The sequence below is a fragment of the Chenopodium album genome, chromosome 27 (genome assembly GCF_948465745.1).
Source record: "Chenopodium album chromosome 27, dcCheAlbu1.1, whole genome shotgun sequence".
Classification (NCBI taxonomy): domain Eukaryota; kingdom Viridiplantae; phylum Streptophyta; class Magnoliopsida; order Caryophyllales; family Amaranthaceae; genus Chenopodium; species Chenopodium album.
This window is the reverse complement of record NC_137860.1, coordinates 28,570,045-28,591,475: the sequence shown is the minus strand read 5'-3', so window position 1 is coordinate 28,591,475 and position 21,431 is coordinate 28,570,045. Positions and strand designations below refer to the sequence as shown.

Below are 21,431 nucleotides of genomic sequence, written 5' to 3'. Positions count from 1 at the left end.
TGAAGCAATAAGAAAATGAAGAAATGAGTGGAAATGCTAACCTTCTTGAGGAGGTGTGTTTGGTGCGCAAACATCAGTAGCTGCGCTGAAATGCACAAGCAAAAGCAACCACAAAAAGAACATATTTGAAGTAGAATTACTGCTTAATAATAATGCCATTTAATTTCCAGGTGTGTACTTCTCTGTCTTTTTTTGTGTTAAAAGTTGTGCGCTGCCAAAGACATTTTATTTATAGGCTAGAATATAATATTGTTCCAAAATTACACCCAAATATCATAACTTTAGTCATAATAATGAATAAGAGGTACGACCATATGATATGACATACTCACAATTGTCATTTTTTTTTTCCCAATATAAACATACGGCCTACTATTTTTTGTGTCTTTTTCATTGCGGAACTGATAAATTAACATGTAAAAATGTGGTCATGTGGACGATATTTGATCTTAATCTGGATAGTAATCATATCAAAGAATTTAGTTTTTATAAATTAAGTTGGTATCTGCAAACCAAAGATCAAATAATACGTTGATAGTGAAATAAAACTAATTATTAGATATGCATATACTTCATGTTATAGATATGTAAGTATGTAACTATTGACTTTTGAATTTTGATTGATTCACCTACTAATTTTAACCACTTTTTGAGCAAAATCTTTTATGGGGTACACTATTTAAGTGATGCTACATTACAGTTCCTTAGAATAATAGAGGCTAAATTACAATTCCAATAAGGCAGGAAAGTCTCATACATTCAAATAATAATCACGTAGAATAATTTAATATTTGCTCATATTATATAAGTCAAATTAGTCATTTTGACTTGCATCAAATTATTTATTATCTTCCATACGTAACACACATAATAAAATACTACTCAAAATCCAAGAGTGTTAGTTAAGATTTGATGGATAAAGTGGACGTGTTCGAGTATTCTGTAGGTCTAATATGGATTGCTCCATAAATATCTATTTTTTAAAATCAATTTTCTCTTTCAAAAAAACAATTTTTTTCAATTAATTGAAGAATAGAGACTATTATTACGTATTTACGTACTAATTTTAATCAACAGGCTTCTAACGCTAACTATTAAAGTCAAAGGCAAAGAATTGACAATTGTGTACTTGATTTTGAAGATACGGAGTACTCCGTAGTATTTATGTTAAAGTTCTACGTGCATGCTCCAAATTGACTATACATTTAGTGTGTGATTTGGACAATGATTACCGTATAATATGAGTTTTAAATTATAAAGCCAGTACGTAATAGAAAATTTAGCAAAAAAATAAAAAGAACAAATAAAAACACATATATACCATATAATTAAAATACTAGCATACAACCCAATCCAAATTCAATAAATTTGAGATTAAGTGCAATAATAACAGAAATATACTACATATATATTAGATTATTTAGAAGCAATTATACAGTAAAACAAAGAGAGAGTACTAGTTCCAAAAAAAAAATGACACATTAAGGACGTGTGAGAACTATCGATATACTTTAAAATTCCAAAAATTAAAATTATTAAAAAAGAACGGATAAAATAATGCATTATAACCTTATAGGCTATTCTATTATACAATAGAATATTAGTGCTACTCTATAATATGTGTGCAAATTCCTAAATTTTATTTATCTTCTACTTAAACAAGACGGTACCGACCTTAACTTCTACCTTCTCAATTAACATGAAATCAAGATAGTGTAACCTGTAATATATGTACGTGAAAACTAAGATTAAACATAGTGACATCTTTATAACGCAGGCATGACATAGTAATTTCTCCTAATTTAGAAGCAATAGACCAGTCTCCAGTACTCCGCAATTAAGATCACTTTACTGCGCCTAAAACTCGACAGTAGACTACTGAATTGTCCTAAACAGATTACTTGCAACTAGATCACAATCCTCGAACCGTTCAGAGAGCCACTTCGTACATTGGATGCAGTTCACATTTTCCTTTCGGTAGTATATCACTCCATCAGTAGTCATTTCCAATTCACATGCTGTCAACTAATGCTTAACGAAACTAGTTTACAGTTATTAAAAGGGGAACAAAGATGACTCACTATCACGGTGATCACAATACTTGAATTGAGCAGGTGGTTGAGGCTCTTGGATAATTCTTTAATGTAGTCTCAATCGACATCTGATTTGGAATGGGAATCCTAGATTCTTGGGCTCGAAATATGACCAATTCCTCCAAAACTAATGCTTGTCTTAGGAAAAACTTGGTTATTTCTACTTCCCGGTTAAATAACCCATAGTACTCTTTTATCACTACTCTTTTAAGATGATACCTGCAACATGAAGGAATTTCGCGAGCAGCTCTGAAACCCTCTAGTTCCAACTCCAGTAACTCCCTTCTATATCCAGGGTATACGAAGTATTCATGAGGATCAGAACTCATAAGCCCCTGCAAATTATTAGTAGACAACAATCAAAAACATAATTTGATTAAGAGCTAATGCAACATTAACTATAGTTCCAACTCAGGGTATACGAAGTATTCATGAGGATCAGAATTCATAAGCCCCAATAGTTAATTAAGAGCTAATGCAACATTAACTATACATGATGCATTGCACTTGTGTAAATAATACCGAAACCATACACTTACAGTGCACTTACCCATGGTAAAATAAGTGTTTCTAAGACAGGCGAACTGAAAAGAAGTGGCAGCAAAAACTTATCCCAGTAGTGATTTTCACCAGAAAAAGACAGCTCCAGATGCTTCAGATTATGAAACACAGGCAGTTGATCTGTTAGGACCTTTTCGTTATTACAGTCAAATCCCTACAGCCAAAGGTAAACATTTGACAACCAGTTGGTCAATTGCATGATTCACAAAATAACGAAAAAATAATTTAGCTATAAACAGAGTTTAGATCAGAGTAACGTACCAGAAAGAACCAGCCGAGCAAAGACAAATGTTGAACATAAGACAAGGGTTTGATGAGGGTACTTATCTGCTTAAAAGGAAACTGAATTTCCTCATATAACATGATATCAGGGATAGTTAGTGCTTCTTTAACAAAACAAGGAATCTTGGGGATTGAGTACATGCATCTTGAATTATCCATGAATTCAAAGAACTCCGAATCAGGATAGCTGAAATGCACCAAGTCATTGTAATCACGCGCAATACTCTCAAGTCTATTCATATACATACACAATCTCCGAAGGGAAGTTGGATAGATAAATGTTTTATGGACATGGTTTGGTAAGGCTTGAAATGTGAGGTCTTCAAGTGAGGGGCAGCTTGAAACTAGCCTGGGCAGAAGGTCATCATCAGGAATGAACAAAGTGAGCAAGAGTAGTTGTTTCAAGTTTGGAAGTCGATAATCTGGCATAGTGATTACTTGATCAAGACCAATGTTAACCTGAAGCTTCAACACCTCCAATGTTTCACATGTGAATATAGCCGGGGGCAACTGAGCATTATCTGGTTTCTTCACCAGAATGCAAAGGTCCAGCTCCCTAAGGCCAGAAAAAGTCAATGGAAAAGAGATCCATTTTTCAAGATGTGTCAACTCCAAGTCAAGGAGATGGCGACAACCATTAGAGTACGGGGTGACACGGTCTGCTCTGCTGATATCAAGTCTAAACCTTTTGAGATGCTCAGAACGATATTGTTGGAGGACAGTATTGACAAAGGTGACAAACAAACGCTGAATTGCAAGTGGGTGTTTCAATGCTTTCAAACAATGTGATGCAGGTAAACCGTCGAAATGAAGGCTTGTAATTAAAGGGAAAGCCCGCCTTATTCGTTTAGAGATGACAGACAGAGAAGCTGCATCCTTGGTAGGAAGCAGAGAAAGAATCTTAATCAACAAATCATCAGGTAAACTGGTGAGCCTATCTACCCTTGTTCTAACGTTGCGATTTTGCACTTCCTGTGAGCAAATTATAGTAGTACAGTAGTAGTCAGAGAGGGTTTTGTACTCAAACACATACATAAACTTGATCTCTGAATAGAGATCAACAATAAAAATTAGAGGATATTGTGTCAATTATTGGTTTGTGGACCTAAATGCACAATATAAGAGTTTAAACAAAAGAACATAAACCTAAAAGATATAAAGAACATGTAATTTACACTCAAAAATAATGGTGGGCAATTGGGCATGGTCTAATCTCAATGCATGCATAAAAAAACATACTACCTCTATTACAGGGTATGTGCAACGATTTGATATACAGCAGAGATTATGTCAAATCGTTGCACATAACCTGTAACGGAGGTAGTATATAAAGTTCAACTAAACCCAAAGAACAAGTTCAATTTATATTCTTTTTTTTTTTTTAAAAAAAAAAAAAGTCCTATTGAGAAGATCATAGTTAAAAGAACAAGAACATAATCTTCAACCTTAAGACACAAATCCGAACATATAGTTCATGATCAAACGAACATGATCGGTGATTCTTTTCATCATGGCAAAATATAATTCAACGCCGAAAAACATAGTTTGTCATTCTTGGTCAGGTGAACGATTTATTTTGCGCTATTATGTAACATAATCTCAAACTTCCCTAAATTATGGAATTATCATAAATTGCTTTGACTGATATATACTAATTTGGAAAGTGCACTTAATTACAAATTCACAATAACAATCAGAAGGTAATTTGGAAACTGATCCTCGAATCCGAATGAGTCCAAAAAAAAAATCATAACACTTTTCCTCGAGCAAATTATATAGTAAATGCAACTTTAAACATCCAATGAACAAGAACATTAATTTTCAAACCCAAATTCACGTATATTATAATTCTGAATTCGTAATGTATAGATTGTTGTATCAAAGAAAATTGAAATTACAGAAATTAAATCAATGATCATGAAATTTATAACGAATCCTAAAGTCATAATCAAAATGTCAGATTTAATTAGGGTTTTATAATAATCAACAAAAATCATTATGATTGAATAAATTAATGGAAGAAAGATTCATATTAATCAGTACAAACCCAAATTAGCAACTCAGGATTAATAACAAACCCTAACTTTTTTAGTTGATCGAAAATTGAGTTGGGCGTGAGGAGAGAGAATTACCATGGCTGCTGCTAGCGGGAGAAAACCAGAGTGTATTTGCAAACCCTTTTACGTACTGTACTTTTTTTTCTTCTCGACGTATTTAAATGCAATATTTATTTCACTTTTTTTTTTTTTAACAAAATTTAAAAACAAATTTCACCTATGAGTCAATCTAATGTAATCTAATCTAATCGATTCTAATCTATCTATATATATAAAGGGAGTTTTTTCCCGAGTTTTTGAAAAGCCACGTAGGATCTAATTTTCTTAGCGCGTCAGATTATAAATCTTAGTAATAGCCAATTAAATAAGAGATTATTTATTTCTTTTAGAATTAAATAATTCAAATGCCACGTAAGCAAAATTGGCGAATGAGATTTTTAAGTTTAAAATAATTAAATATTAAATATTATCTTTTAATATTAGGAATCATCAATACTACTTTACTAAAGTAGTCACCGGTATTATCCCCTAATTACATGTGTCACTTTCTTAGCAAAAATTTTCCCACCCAAAGTTTGTTATTTTTTTTTTGTTATTTCTACAAAAGTTTGTTACAGTATTCTTGAACATATATATGAAGATTGGATATTGCTTTAAATGTGTAATTATCTCTTAAATTATTAAACAAATAAAACACTTTTGATAATTTAAAAAAAAAATTAAAAGGTTTTTTACTATGAACTTTGTTTAGTACACGTTTCGCATTAACAACAAAAAAAATTTCTTCCAATTTTTTTTTTCTTTTTTTCCCTTTAAAAATAACATCATGATAAAAAGTTATAATAATTTATAAAAAAATATATTAAAAAGAGCTTTAAGTAGACATTAAATGAATTCAAATTTCAAAAAAAATAATAATATATTTCTCATTCCATTTAGGGCCTGTTCTCTTACGTTGAAATTCAGTTCAGTTCAGTTCAGTTCAGTTCAGTTCAGCTGAGTTCAGTTCAGTTCAGTTCAGTTCAGTTCAGATCAATTCAGTTCAGTTCAGTTCAGTTCAGCTCCTAATTTCCTTCTCTTATAAAATATTCAGTTCAGTTCAGTTCAGTTCAGTTCAGCTGAGTTCAGTTCAGTTCAGCTGAGTTCAGTCAATGAGAACAGGCCCTTAAACTAACTTTATTTTAATTGACTTTAATTTTATGATTTACAAGCCTTATTATTATGTAACCGTGCATGGCACGAGGCAAAAACTAGTTTTATCTACATATATAACAAATTTTAGCTAAAAAAATTAAAAAAAAAAAAAAAATTCAAACAAAACCGTGCATCGCACGGGCTTCATCTAGTAAATAAATAAATACTACTCGGGTTAGAGAAGCTAAGACAACCATATCAAAAGGCAGTAGATAGGTTTTTATGAGAAAAGAATGACTTTTCTTATATTTTTCTTACTGATTTGTTTTTCATTAGTTTTCATTTTTCAATGGATTATTGGATTATGTAGGGCATCCTTCCCTACAAAAAAAAAAGAAAATGTAGGGCATCCTTCCCTAGCAAACCGGAATTGAAGATTATCAAGGTATGTTACTTGAGGATTAGTCATGTCCTTTCCTTATAATGCTTGATCTAAATTAAAATTTAAGTATGTATATTGGAAAGATAAATTTACATGGGGTTTGTAAAAAAATAGAGAGAGAAAGTAATAAAATAACATGGAAAATCAAATTTTTATATGGGGAAGCTAATTTTGCACATATATTGAAAAAAATTGGTGGGTGTTTTAATGCAAATGGGTCATTCTTTTTGGGATAAAGTTTTGGCCAAATGGGTCGTTCTTTTTGGGACGGAGGGAGTAGTAATTAAATCTATTATCTACTACGAATTACTAAAATAAAAGTTGCTGATGTCATCGTTGCTCACATGTTGCTTTCTTAATAAAAAATTTCCCGCCCAAATGCAATTATTATTTTTTTTTTAAGAGCTATCATATTTAACATTTTTGAAATTTATATATAATGTTGGAAGCTTCCACATCACAACTAAAACCTATTAATTTATCATAGGAAATTGAAACAATTTAAAATAGCACACTAATAATTGACCTCCTACATTAAACTATGAATTAGATAATGTTGAACATATACTATATCATAATTTTAATGAAAATAAAAAATTTTAAAATTACAAAATATACGTAATCTAATATACTTCCTCCGTTCTATTAATATTGCAACGATGGACTTTTTGCACTATTGATCACTCTTGTTTGACCTTATATTATAGATTTATACGTTAAGTAAAATATAGTCATGTGGGATCTTATTGGATTCGTCTCATAAAATACTTTCACAATATCAACTTTTTGTAATTTTTACTCTTATACAATTATAAATATTTAGCATATAAAATGTGCATTGGGATGCGTAATTTCCTCCTTGTTGCAATATTAATAGAACGGATGAAGTATCATATACTCCCTCCGTGTTTTTTTAAGTAACACACTTTCCATATCCGGGCGTGTTTTTTTAAGTGATCTACATCCTCTTTTAGAAATTCCTTACATTTTAATAATATATCTTCACCCCACTACCTCTTACTTTATCATTTCTCACTCCTTTTATGGTCCCCGCTTCCTCTCACATTCTTTTACTTTATCATTTCTCACTCCTCCAACCTACCCCACTAACATCTTATTTTATTAAAGTCAATAAAATCTCCTAACACTCTGTGTCGGTCAAATTGTGTCACTTAAAAAAACACGGAGGGAGTACCTAATATATAAACCTAAACTTTTAGCCAGACCACGAGACAGCGACACTTGGCGCTTTGATTTTTTTCCAAGTGTCACGCCACGTAGGCAACAATTAATTATTGCATGCCATATAGGAGTTATTTGGATATATTTATATGGATAAAAAAGTTTTTTTTTTATTAAGATAAAACTTGGATAGAATTTATAGGATAAAATTAAAAAAGTTAGTATATAGTTTTATTTTCAATAAAATTTAGATAGATTTATAAGATAAAATTATCGATTTAGAGTTCAATTTTCAATAAATATCAATATTTCACAAGTATAAAATAAATTATAAGTTTAGCCAAACTATAAGACAGTAACACTTAGGGCCTGTTCATATTTACTTATTTTCAATTCAGTTCAGCTCCAATCATTTCAGTTCAGCTCAGCTCCTGATTTCCCTTTCTCATAAAATATTCATTTCAGCTCAATTCAGTTCAGTTCAGTTCAGCTCCAATCAGTTCAGTTCAGTAAATGTGAACAGGCCTTTACTGTTTTAACTTTTCACAAATGTAGTAATTAAATAATTTATCATAAAAATTTATTTTTATATCATTAGTTTTTTTGGATTGAAGGAATATATAGTTTCGAACGTACGACATTCATTTATAACTAACTAGTTTTATTCCCGTGCAAATGCACGGATTTATAATAATAAGACTTGAAAATAATAAAAGCCAATAAAAATGGAGTTAGTTTAAATGAAATGGCTTATATATATCATTTTTTTATTTTTGAATTTGAATTCATATCATTTCTATCCTTAAAATTCTCTTATTAGATACATTATTTAAAATATTTTATAAATTATTGTAAGTTTTTATTCATTAATTTTTTTTTATCATGTTATTTTTTAAGGGAAAATAAAGAAATTAAAAAAAAAAACTAAAAAATATTTGGGCGGGAAAATTTTTGTTGTGAATGTGACATGTGTACTTAAGGGATAACTCTGGTGATTACTTTAGTATATAGTCAATCAATCAATCAATCAATCAATCAAAGCCTTAATCCCAAAAGTGGGGTCGGCTAACATGAACCAAATTTGATTATTCCGTGTAGTCATCAACATAAATCTTTCTCCTCCATCCCTTACGATCCAAAACTTCATCCTCACGTAAATCCATGCACTTCATATCCTTCCTCACTCCTTCCAACCAAGTCATCTTTGGTCTCCCTCTTCCTCGTTTAATCCCTCCATGGTCCCACTCTTCCACTCTTCGCACCGGTGCACCCTCGGGTCTCCGTCTTACATGTCCAAACCAACGCAGACGATTTTCCCTTAATTTATCTACAATGCCCGCCATACCTACTTTCTTGCGAATAACCTCATTTCTGATTCTATCTCTTAAAGTGTTTCCACACATCCACCTTAACATGCGCATTTCCGTAACCTCCATCTTTTTAATATGCTCTTTCTTAGAAGCCCAACATTCTGTACCATAGAGCAACACTGGTCTTATGGCAGTCCTGTAGAATTTTCCCTTCAACTTTAAGGGAATGCTGCGGTCGCATAACACTCCCGTGGCCGCTCTCCATTTAAGCCACCCTGACTTAATCCTGTGGGTCACGTCTTGATCAATGTCACCATTCTTCTGGATGATCGACCCTAGGTACTTAAAACATTCACTCATGGTCAAATCCTTTCCATCCAAACTCACCACTTCATTGCTTGTCCCCCTCTGAGTGCCAAAACGACATACCAAATATTCAGTCTTACTCCGACTTAGCTTAAACCCTCTAGATTCCAACCTTTGCCTCCATTGCTCCAACTTGACATTAACCCCATCCTTAGTCTCATCCACCAAAACGATATCATCTGCGAACAGCATACACCATGGAACCTCATCTTGAATTGGTCTAGTTAATTCATCTAGAACCGTTGCAAAAAGAAAAGGGCTTAATGCAGACCCTTGATGCAATCCGATTGTAATAGGGAAATCTTTTGTCAACCCTCCGCATGTCCTCACATTTGTTGACACATCCCGATACATATCCTTAACTAGGTCTACATACCTTCGTGGGATACCTTTCTTCAACATTGCCCACCAAAGTATCTCTCTTGGCACCTTGTCATATGCCTTCTCTAAATCAATAAAGACCATATGAAGATCTTTCTTCTTTACCCTATAAAACTCCATCATTTGTCTTATCAAATGGATTGCCTCCATAGTAGATCTCCCAGGCATAAAACCAAATTGGTTATCTGAAATGCTTGTGCATGCCCTCAACCTTTGTTCAATCACCCTTTCCCACAACTTCATAGTATGGCTCATAAGCTTAATTCCTCGATAGTTAGAACAATCTTGAGCGTCTCCTTTGTTTTTATAAACCGGGACCAAGGTGCTCTTCCTCCAATCTTGTGGGATCCTTGTAGCCGTCCATATCTTGTTGAAAAGGTTTGTTAACCAATCAATACCAATCTTACCCAAACACCTCCACACCTCTATCGGTACCCCATCAGGGCCAACCGCCTTCTTAGGTTTCATCTTCCTCAGTGCAATCTCCACCTCTACTCTCCTAATCCTTCGCACATACTCCATGTTGATTTCTTCATCACTCATAGAGGTATCTCCTATCACAACTCCATTACTTCCATTAAATAATTCATCGAAGTACCCCTTCCACCTGTCCTTGATGCCCTCCTCTTGCACTAGGACCATTCGGTTCTTATCTTTGACACACTTCACCATGCCAATATCCTTCCTTGCCTCTTGTCTTCTCTTTGCCATCTTATAAATGATCCTTTCTCCCTCCTTGGAATCAAGCTTTTCATAAACCTCCTGATATGCCTTTTCTTTTGCTTGGCGAACAGCTGCCTTTGCCTTACTCTTAGCCTCCTTATACGCTGCAAAGGTTTCATCACTCCTACATTTTCCTAAGGCTTGATAGCATTCCCTTTTTTGCTTAATTACTGCTTTCACCTCTTCATTCCACCACGAAGTATCTCTCTGTACCGAAGTTCTTCCCCTTACTTCCCCTAAGACCTCTTTGGCCACTCTTAGGAAACAGTTCTTCATTCGTAACCAAGTCATGTCCGGATCCACCTCTCCATCCCAATCCGCTTCTTCAATTACCTTTTCTGTAAAAACCTTAGCTTTTGCATCCCTTAGGGTCCACCATCTTATCCTTGGTTCTTCTTGTCTAACTTTTTTCTTCGCCTTCTCTTTCAGACGAATAGTCATTACCAATAGCCGGTGTTGGGTGACCACACCCTCCCCTGGGATAACCTTACAGTTTATGCAACTTTGTCTATCTATGCTCCTTGTGAGCAGGAAGTCTATTTGAGTTGCATTTGCTCCATTCCGAAAAGTTATCAAGTGTGAATCCCTCTTCTTAAACCAAGTATTAGCCAAAATTAAATCATATGATTGGGCAAAATCCATAATAGCTTCACCACCGGCGTCCCTCTGCCCATACCCAAAGCCTCCATGGACACTCTCATAGCCATCTCGGCTCGCCCCAACGTGCCCATTTAGATCCCCTCCAATATATAACTTCTCTGAGTGGTGGACACCCTGCACCACCTCGTCTAGGTCCTCCCAAAATTGTCGTTTCTCTTCTGCATTTAAACCCACTTGGGGAGCATAAGCACTGATAACATTCACAATCTCCTTGCCACATAGCAACTTCAGCCTTATCAACCTATCGTTCTTCCGATAGACCTCGATCACCTCTTTTGCCAACCTCTCATCGAGAACCACACCAACTCCGTTCCTAGCTCCACCATTCCTTGTTCTGTGGCTCGTTTCTTGCCCAACATACCATACCTTATACCCCAAAACCAAGCCTCGAGCTCCTTCTCCTGTCCATCTTGTCTCTTGGAGGCACATGATGTTCACGCGTCGTCTTTTCATTACTTCTACCAATTCTGCTGATTTTCCCGTAAGAGACCCCACATTCCAAGAACCAATCCGCAAACTAAATTCTTTTCTCCCACGCTCCCTCCTGATCCCAACTCCAAGCCCTTGATTATTTGACACCACAATTGGGCAATATGGCGCGTCGCTTCTGGGCGACGACCTAGCAACCCTTACATACTTATCACTGCACCCGGGTCTGGGAAGTGCAGCGCGTCGCTCAGTAGGGAACGCCCCAATGGCACGCCCTTGCTCATTTGACACCACACTCGGGCAATGTGGCGCGTCGCTTCTGGGCGACGACCTAGCAACCCTTGCATACTTATCACTACACCCGGGTCTAGGAAGTGCAGCGCGTCGCTGAGTAGGGAACGCCCCCACGAAAATACTTAGTATATAGTATAGATATAAAAAAAAATTTAAAAAAAAAGTTGGTCTTCAAATTTCAATAAACAACCCGGGCATCGCACGGGACACCAAACTAGTATATATATAAAAGAGTTTTTTCCTGAGTTTTTAGAAAGCCATGTAGGACTTAATTTTTCCAGCGCGCCACATAGGATAATAAATTTTAGTGGTAACCAATTAAAATACAAGATTATTAGCTTAGTTTATTTTAGAATTAAATAATTTAAATAACACGTAAACAAAACTGGCGAATGAGATTTTCCAATTTAAAAATGTTTCATTACCTTATTACAGAGTATTATTCAAGATTTGATAGGAAGGAAAAAATAAAAATGAAGGAGTAGTTCATTATTGAGAATATGTATTTTTTAGAAATATGTGTAATCCAATTAACTTTGTTTTTATTAAAAAAAAAATGCTAAATCATTTAACTTAGGCGGGGATGGAATTTTTCCAAAGTTAAATCAGTTAAATAATATTTAGTTTAGGCGGGAACTTATTAAAAATCATGACATGAATTAATATCTGATATCATTAATTTTGGATTATAGTTGATTAAAAAGACTTTTCAAAAATAATCGAAAGGGATTGATTTCAAAATAAAATTGAAAGGCCCATAAAAAAAAAAAAAAAATTGAAAGGACTCAAATTATATTCTCATCCACAAATATCATAATTCTTATTTACGTGATTTTCATACATAATAAGATCACCTCACGAAGAATAATACGTTTATCATCTTTTCTATAGGAGGGGTCATCATCTTCTTTCTTTTTATATGTGATGAAAACGAGGAAATTCAAGTTTATCCCCTCGATAAACTTGAAGTGTTTATCCGGGGGTATTTGCGTCATTTTGCGTCTCTGAGTAAGGGTATACAAGTAAATTGAGCGGGGGAAGTGTTAACAGCCGTTATGTTGGAAAATTTGACTCTAGTTACCTTCTGTTAACCAAAATGTAACCCAAGGTAAACTGTTCGATTTTGAAGGGGAAGGTGACAGCAAAATGCAACTTCAGGCGGCAACAATTGGAGTGGTGGGCCATCAGACGACATCGATTGGAGTGGGTATCGACTGGTGGCTTCAACGGCTGAGGAAGCGGCTACTGGGGCGGTGCATGGTTGTGGGTAGATATGATTTGTAAAACTTACTCCAAGTTTTTGTCGATTTTGCTTATCTTCATCCCCTCTCTCTGATTGTTGAGCAAAACATTCAAAAAAAAGAAAAAAGAAGGTGGTCACGTGCAGCTTGCAACTACCTATGGTTAAAATGGATCAAACGTCTGTTAAAAGAGGCTTAACTGCCGTTAAGACTTACATTCCACTTTTTATCTGACACATGTGTTTACTTTATCCACATGTAAGCAATCTAGCAATTTCCAACTGATCTATCACATGTTCTTTTGCAAATATTTACGGAAGTGCCATCCGATAAACATCTTATGTTTATCGAGGAGAGAAATGGGGGGCTCCTCGATGAAAACTACTTATTAAAGTTTTATTATAAATCTCGTGAAAGTATGAAATTTCGTCGAACACTCGAATAGTGCTTTACTAGCCTACTGTATCTTGGCACTTGGCAAATTCCATAAATGGAGATATCTTTTTGAATAGTCCAACTTCATGCATATGGTCTATATATATATCCTTGATCCCCAAGTACGTATAGATAAAGGGTCATAAAGATTTTTAATTTGTGAACGAGGAAGATTGGACAATGACTTCATTTGTGCTATGATTGTGCCTAGCCAACATGTGTCATATGATATTAACATTTACGATAAGTGAAAGTAAGATCGAAAAGTAGTCAAAGAGAGACAATGTAAAAAAGTGGATTAAAATACGAAAATTCTAGATAAATTACGGGGGTGTTTGGCTAGCAACCTAATATTGAGTTAGAATCAGGAATGAAACCATAGTGGTATGGGTTTGAAACTTGATTCTTAATACCATATGTTTGGTATACTTATGGAATGCAATTTTTTTCTTATTTTTGATACCTAAAAGTATAGGAATGAGCCAAACCCACCCCCCAACCCCCCAAGGTTTCTAAACCCCATACCTTGGGGGTTTGAGGTATGAGTTTGAAACTCTTAAAATCATAAAACAAACATAAGGTATGGGTTTAAACCATTCTAAACCCATACCTTATACCTTAATTATGTGAACCAAACGCCCCTAAGTGGGCTGATTAGATATAATGAGAAAATATTATGGGGTAAAAAAAATTATTTGCCATACATGAAAAATATAATATAGAACTTTTAATAACAAACAAACATGGAAAGAGTTTGTGAAAAAAATTTAATTAAAATAGAAAGTGTTAAGATCATTTGAAATCCATAGGTCATATGTAAAAAGAATTTTTTTTTTTTTCTTTTTTTTTTTTTTAACATTGTTTGATAAACTTATTATAGACAATAATGAGGAATAACTCAAGTGGTTAGAGCTTCCATCCCGATTTCAGGGAATTTTGATATCGATTCTCACTCAGTCACTCCTGCCCACACGGCCACTCCCAGAGGTCAACTCAAGTCTAAGTGTCCAACCTCCCTTTCAAATAAATCATTTTTCCTAGAAGATATTTTTTTAATTTTGTGTTTTAATTTGTGTTTTGTTCAAATCTGTTTAAGGTGTCCATATTTTCTTGGAACATAACGATAATTAACAAGTACTGAAGTACCTACGTACTCATACAGTCATACTCTGTAACCCGTTTTTTCTTTAACTGGTAACCCGCTCTTTTCCAAAACACTATAAATTCCATCTTTTAAGCTTTCTCCCCACTTAACAAAACCCCAATTGAACATGGGTATTTCACCAATTTCATATTTTCTCTCTTCTTTGAAAACCCCATCTCTTAATTTTCTTCAAAGTCCATTCTTTTTGCTAGATTCCTCTGTTTTCTTACATCTAATCCTATTATTTGGTCTAATTCTTACATGGGTTTACAAATTATTCCGAAGAAATGGCAATGATCACTCCAAAGATAGAAACTTTTGGTATTATAAACCTGTTTTCTTCCCTTCTTTGGCTCTTTCTTTATTTAATCTAGCATTATTTTGCTTAAATTGCTTTTATTGGTATAGAAATGGCTGGTCAGATGAAAAACTAGCTACCCTTTTGGATTTAGCATTGAAGGTGTTTGTTTGGTTGTTAGTTTCTATTTACTTGCATAAGCAATTTAGCTACCGCTTTAATGGTGTAAAACTTCCTGTTCTATTGAGGGTTTGGTGGGGTTTTTACCTTGTTATATCTTGTTATTGCATTATTGTAGACATTATCCAATTTAGGGGAAATCAAAGTTTGCCAATTCAAGTTTTGGTATGTGATGTAGTGTATGTTGTATCAGGAATTTTTCTTTGTTGTGTTGGGGTTTTTGGGAGGTTTACTAGTGAGGAGAGTGATCTTCAAGAGCCTTTTTTGAATGGTAATGGTAGGGTTGATTCGAGTACGAGTGTAGGGAGTGAAACAATTAGTCATTATTTGAATGCTGGGTTATTTAGTAACCTAACTTTTACTTGGGTAGGCTCTTTAATCTCCAAAGGTTATAATAAAACTTTGGACCTTGAGGATGTTCCATCTCTTTCGGGTAAAGATGATGTTAGTGAATCCCATATGATTTTTAGAAATTGTATGGAGTCTCTTAGAGAAGGAAGTGATAAGAAGGTGACAAGTATGAAGCTTGTGAAATCATTGATCATAACATCATGGGTTGATATTGTATTGACGGCTTTCCTTTGCCTCATCAAAACAATAGCGTCTTTTGTTGGTCCGTACCTCATTGATACCTTTGTCCAATACCTTAATGGGAGAAGGGAATACAAAAACCAAGGCTATGTACTAGTTTCTGCATTCTTCTTTGCGAAGCTTGTGGAATGCCTATGTCAAAGGCATTGGTTCTTTAGGCTTCAAGTAGTTGGGATTAGGATGAAAGCTGTGCTTATAGAGAGTATCTATAACAAGGCATTGACTCTCTCTAGTCAATCAAAGCAAGGTCATACAAGTGGGGAGATGATCAATTTCATGACTGTGGATGCAGAGAGAATTGATGATTTTAGTTGGTATATGCATGATCCGTGGATGGTCATATTGAAAGTTGCATTGGCCTTGTTGCTGTTGTATAAAAGTCTAGGGTTGGCATCACTTGCTGCATTTGCTGGAACCATTTTCACTATGTTGGCCAATTATCCTCTGTCAACTTTGCTTGAGAAGTATCAGGCAAAGCTAATGGAAGCCAAGGATAAGAGAATGAAGGCGACATCTGAGATATTGAAGAACATGAGAATTCTGAAGCTTCAAGCATGGGAAATGAAATTCTTGTCTAAGATTGTTGACCTTAGAAATAGTGAAAACGTTTGGTTGAAGAAATATTTTAGTATTTCAGCTGCAACAGTTTTTGTTTTCTGGGGCGCTCCAACATTTGTGATGGTTATTACTTTTGGGACATGTATGATCATGGGAATACCTCTTGAATCAGGGAAGGTTTTAACTGCTCTTGCAATGTTTCGGATTCTTCAGGAACCCATTTACAATCTGCCAGACACAATCTCTATGATCATACAGACAAAAGTTTCCCTTGATAGAATTGCCTCTTTCCTTTGTCTTGATGACTTAGAACCCGATACTGTAGTGAAAATTCCTAGAGCTACTTCTGAAGTTGCTGTTGAGATAAATGAAGGAAATTTTAGCTGGGATCCATCGGCCTCAATCCCTACATTAAAAAACATCAATCTTAGAGTTAAACATGGTATGCGGGTGGCAGTATGTGGTACAGTTGGTTCTGGAAAGTCTACTCTACTTTCTTGCATTTTAGGAGAAGTTTACGATTGAGTGGATCCAAGGCTTATGTCCCACAATCCCCTTGGATTCAAAGTGGCAAGATAGTTGATAATATTTTGTTTGGCCAGAAAATGGACCATGAAATGTATGACAGGGTATTAGAGGCATGTTCATTGAAGAAGGATCTTGAAATCTTGTCTTTTGGAGATCAGACAATAATTGGTGAGAGGGGTATCAATTTGAGTGGTGGTCAGAAGCAAAGGATACAACTCGCTCGTGCTTTATACAAAGATGCTGACATATATCTGTTTGATGATCCTTTTAGTGCTGTTGATGCTCACACTGGTAGTCATCTCTTCAAGGTATTAATCTTTTCCTTTTGCATAAAATGCATTCTATTTTGTTTTCATTTATCTGTACAAATACAGCAGAAAATTCACATTATCCCTAAATATGTGTTATAAATTATATAACTATCACTATAAAAGCTATAGTTATATTTGGAGTATAAGTTGGTTGGACAATTATAGCTTCTGGCTAGACCGTCATTTGTTGTGCAAGTTTTATTCTCCTGCTTGATCTTGTTACATGCTTAGTAATTGGAAGTACTGAACCCATTGTTTTAAATGTAATTTTTAAGGTCTGAGATCAAAGTCTGCATTGAGTATAAAATTATAAATCTTAGATCCAGACTTGTGCTATGACATTACATGTGCTTACATTGTCTTGTTTAGCATCTTTTGGTCTTAGATTCATTGTTCTGTTGCAGATTTTCTGTTCGATTGCAATCTCTAGCTATTTATTTCTCTCGGGGATCATAATTTATTGGGTAGTGTCTGATTGTAACTATGATGCTAATTTTTGTGTGTGTTTACATGGATGTTCTTGCAGGAATGTTTGCTAGGCCTTTTAGAATCCAAGACTGTGATATATGTAACACACCAAGTTGAATTCTTGCCTGCTGCTGATTTAATATTGGTGAGAGAACTTTAAAAAATTTCTTCTTCCTCCAATTGCAGACGTTATTGTTTTTTATATCACCTTCTGATTACCCTCTTAACTCACGTATTGTTTAAAGGTTATGAAAGATGGGAGTATATTGCAAGCAGGAAAGTACAATGATATTCTTGCTTCAGGAACAGACTTCATGGAACTTGTAGGAGCACACGAAGAAGCCTTATCTGCACTTGATTCGGTAGAGCCTGGAGTTTCAAAGCCGAAAGTTGATGAGGAATGTAGTGACAAGAAAGCCTTAGAGGATAGCAATGTTAGTAAGATTGAAAAAAATTATGATATGGCAGGGCTTAAGGGACAACTTGTTCAAGACGAAGAAAGAGAGAAAGGTAGAGTGGGACTTTCAGTCTATTGGAAATATCTCACCACAGCATATGGAGGAGCTTTGGTGCCCTTGATATTGTTAGCTCAAATACTTTTCCAGACTCTTCAAATTTTAAGCAATTATTGGATGGCTTGGGCAACTCCTGTCTCTTTTGATGCTAAACCCATTGTCAACGCGAAAACACTCATACTTGTCTATGTTGCTTTGGCCATTGGAAGTTCCTTCTGTATCCTAGCAAGGGCTAGTCTCCTCGTGACTGTTGCATACAAGACAGCTACTTCCCTATTCAGTAAGATGCACTCGTGCATATTCCGTGCCCCCATGTCATTTTTCGATGCTACCCCAAGTGGGCGGATTTTAAATCGGGTACATAAACCTTCCCGGCTTCTCCTTTACTTTGCATTCAATTTTGAGATATATCTGAAAATTAATGGTATAACCGTATAAGAAGTGTTAAATTTGTTTGTGACATCTCTAAACAGGATAAGTTTCTTAAATCATCCACTGCAACTTTTTGAACCATATTCACATGTCATGATTCAGGCATCTACAGATCAAAGTGCTGTAGATTTGAATATTCCATCTCAAATTGGTGCATTTGCATTCTCGTTTATACAACTTCTGGGAATTATTGTGGTGATGTCACAAATTACATGGCAAGTTTTCATGATTTTCATCCCTGTTACTGCAGTCTGTTTATGGTATCAGGTAACTTTGATGAGCTTTGTACTCTTGTCATTATATATATTGCAAATTGCTTTACGAGCTTTTCAAAAGCTTGTATAGAAACTATGGGCCTGTTCTCTTACGTTGAAATTCAGTTCAGTTCAGCTCAGTTCAACTCAACTCAATTCAATTCAGTTCAGTTCAGTTCAGTTCAGCTCCTAATTTCCTTCTCTTATAAAATATTCATTTCATTTCAGTTCAGTTCAATTCAGTTCAGTTCAGCTGAGTTCAGTTCAGTTCAGTCAATGAGAACAGGCCCTATGTCTTGAATCTAATGTAGCTCAATATCAACTAATATGCATGGAAATGGGAAGCAAAATTATCAAATGAGGGAAGAAAATATAAATTCAAGATTAGTTTTGTTTATGTTGCAGCAATATTACATACCCTCAGCACGAGAACTTTATCGATTGGTTGGAGTAACTAAAGCTCCAGTGATACAACATTTTGCCGAGACTATATCTGGAGCAACAACAATTAGGAGCTTTGATCAAGAATCTAGATTCTATGCTACAAGCATACAGCTAGTAAATGGATACTCAAGACCAAAGTTTTACAGCACTGTTGCAATGGAATGGCTTACCTTTCGCTTGGACATGTTATCTTTAATTACATTTGCCACCTCACTGATCATTTTGATCTCCATTCCTGTAGGACTAATTGATCCCGGTATATAATTAAACCCCATTTATTTCTGTACCTGCTTTCTTATTTTTATCAGGTACAACAACATAAGCATTGTAACATTGACTACTATCATGTTTAAAGGAATCGCTGGTTTATCTGTTACGTATGGGCTCAATCTGAACAGGCTACAAAGCTGGATGATATGGAATTTATGTAATATGGAGAATAAAATCATCTCAGTTGAGAGGATCCTTCAGTATACTTGTATTACTAGCGAACCTCCACTTGTTATAGAAGAAAATAGGCCAGACTCATCTTGGCCGTCTTTTGGAGAAGTCAATGTTCAAGACCTTCAGGTGAATTTAGTTTCATTTCAGTCTTATTACTTCATTAAAATTTTGTATGCTAGTTATAATGTTGTGGAAATGTACAGATTCGTTATGCCCCACACATGCCACTTGTGTTACGAGGTATTACTTGTACTTTCCATGGAGGGAAGAAGACTGGCATTGTAGGGAGGACAGGAAGTGGTAAATCAACTCTCATACAGGCAATTTTTCGCATAGTTGAACCAGCAGTTGGGCAGATCATGTTAGATGGTATCAACATATCGTCCATTGGACTGCATGATTTACGGACTAAATTAAGTATAATCCCACAAGATCCCACCATGTTTGAAGGAACTGTCCGAACCAACCTGGATCCTTTTGAAGAATACTCTGATGAACAGATTTGGGAGGTAGGTAGTTCTTACATTTTTGCACACAACTTTGCTCTATATTGAGTTATTTATTACCCTACTTTTCTCTTAAAAAAAAAAAACACTTTCTAATGTTTTCAGGCCCTTGATAAATGCCAACTTGGAGACGAAGTTAGAAAGAAAGAAGGAAAGCTCGATTCAATAGGTTGGTTTGTTAGCTGTTACTTCATCTACTCTGATTTTTCATGATTTTGGTCCTGTTTTTTTTCCTTCTCTTGTACTTTACACTCACTCGTGTTCTTTAACAAAATATCAGTTAACGAGAATGGTGAGAATTGGAGTATGGGACAAAGGCAGCTAGTTTGTTTAGGCCGCGTGCTACTAAAGAGAAGCAAAGTATTGATTCTAGATGAAGCAACTGCATCAGTCGATACAGCAACAGACAACTTGATTCAGCAAACATTAAGTGAACATTTCTCAGATTCGACAGTAATTATCATAGCACACCGGATTACATCTGTTATCGATAGTGATATGGTGGTGCTTCTAAGCCATGGACTAGTAGAGGAATGCAATTCTCCTATGAAGTTGCTAGAAAATAAGTCATCGTCGTTTGCTAAACTCGTTGCAGAGTATACAACAAGATCTATATAAAATTCAGAGAATGCAACATGACAGTACATTACAGTGAAGTCCAAAGAACTCAATGGCAAAAATCGTTACAATAAAATTTTGTATAAAAGTGTAAGTACTACAATGTACAAATAGTGTGTACGTAAGCAATAGAAAGTACAAACAGAGTGTTAAGTGTAAGTGGTGATATATTGGTGTTAATATTGGACCTCCAGTTAATTAATGATGCTAATTGTCATACATAATTTTTTTTTTTTTTTTTTTTGACAAAGGATAATTGTCATACATATTAGAGGCTAAAGAGTATATGGTATATGTAATAGCAAAGCTATTTGATTATAATTTATTTTTTTTCATTTCAAAAAAGGCTACATCCTCTGTTTTTTTTTTTTATTTTTTTATTACTATTACATACATTAATTTGGACATGTGTACTATTCACATGCTCTCTTTGATATCCTTTTTATTAATGTAAAATGAATAAATGTACGAAGTAATATGGATTATATCATTAGATTAATTACCATGTCTATTTTTACTACTCCTTCCGTCCCTATTTGTTTGCTCTATT

The 21,431-nt window shown here is 34.8% G+C and overlaps 1 protein-coding gene and 1 pseudogene across 2 annotated transcripts in view; one reads left to right on the top strand and one right to left on the bottom strand.

Moving 5' to 3' along the window:
* LOC145619944 (uncharacterized) overlaps nucleotides 1-12,909 on the bottom strand; it is a 36,534-nt gene extending 23,625 nt beyond the window's left edge. The window contains exons 1-5 of the mRNA XM_081674621.1: nucleotides 12,769-12,909; nucleotides 2,916-3,908; nucleotides 2,644-2,808; nucleotides 2,102-2,428; nucleotides 1,902-2,025 (exon numbers count right to left, since the gene is read on the bottom strand). Coding sequence (XP_081530747.1) covers nucleotides 1,902-2,025; nucleotides 2,102-2,428; nucleotides 2,644-2,808; nucleotides 2,916-3,908; nucleotides 12,769-12,909 — 1,750 coding nt within the window. The remainder of the gene's footprint in view (nucleotides 1-1,901; nucleotides 2,026-2,101; nucleotides 2,429-2,643; nucleotides 2,809-2,915; nucleotides 3,909-12,768) is intronic.
* A 1,829-nt stretch (nucleotides 12,910-14,738) lies between these two features.
* Nucleotides 14,739-21,105, top strand: LOC145619553 (ABC transporter C family member 3-like; annotated as a pseudogene). The gene is made up of 9 exons (XR_014108156.1): nucleotides 14,739-17,197; nucleotides 17,727-17,813; nucleotides 17,914-18,540; nucleotides 18,718-18,882; nucleotides 19,275-19,569; nucleotides 19,669-19,883; nucleotides 19,961-20,266; nucleotides 20,369-20,432; nucleotides 20,544-21,105. The product of XR_014108156.1 is annotated as an ABC transporter C family member 3-like (transcript).
* Nucleotides 21,106-21,431: the final 326 nt, after the last annotated feature.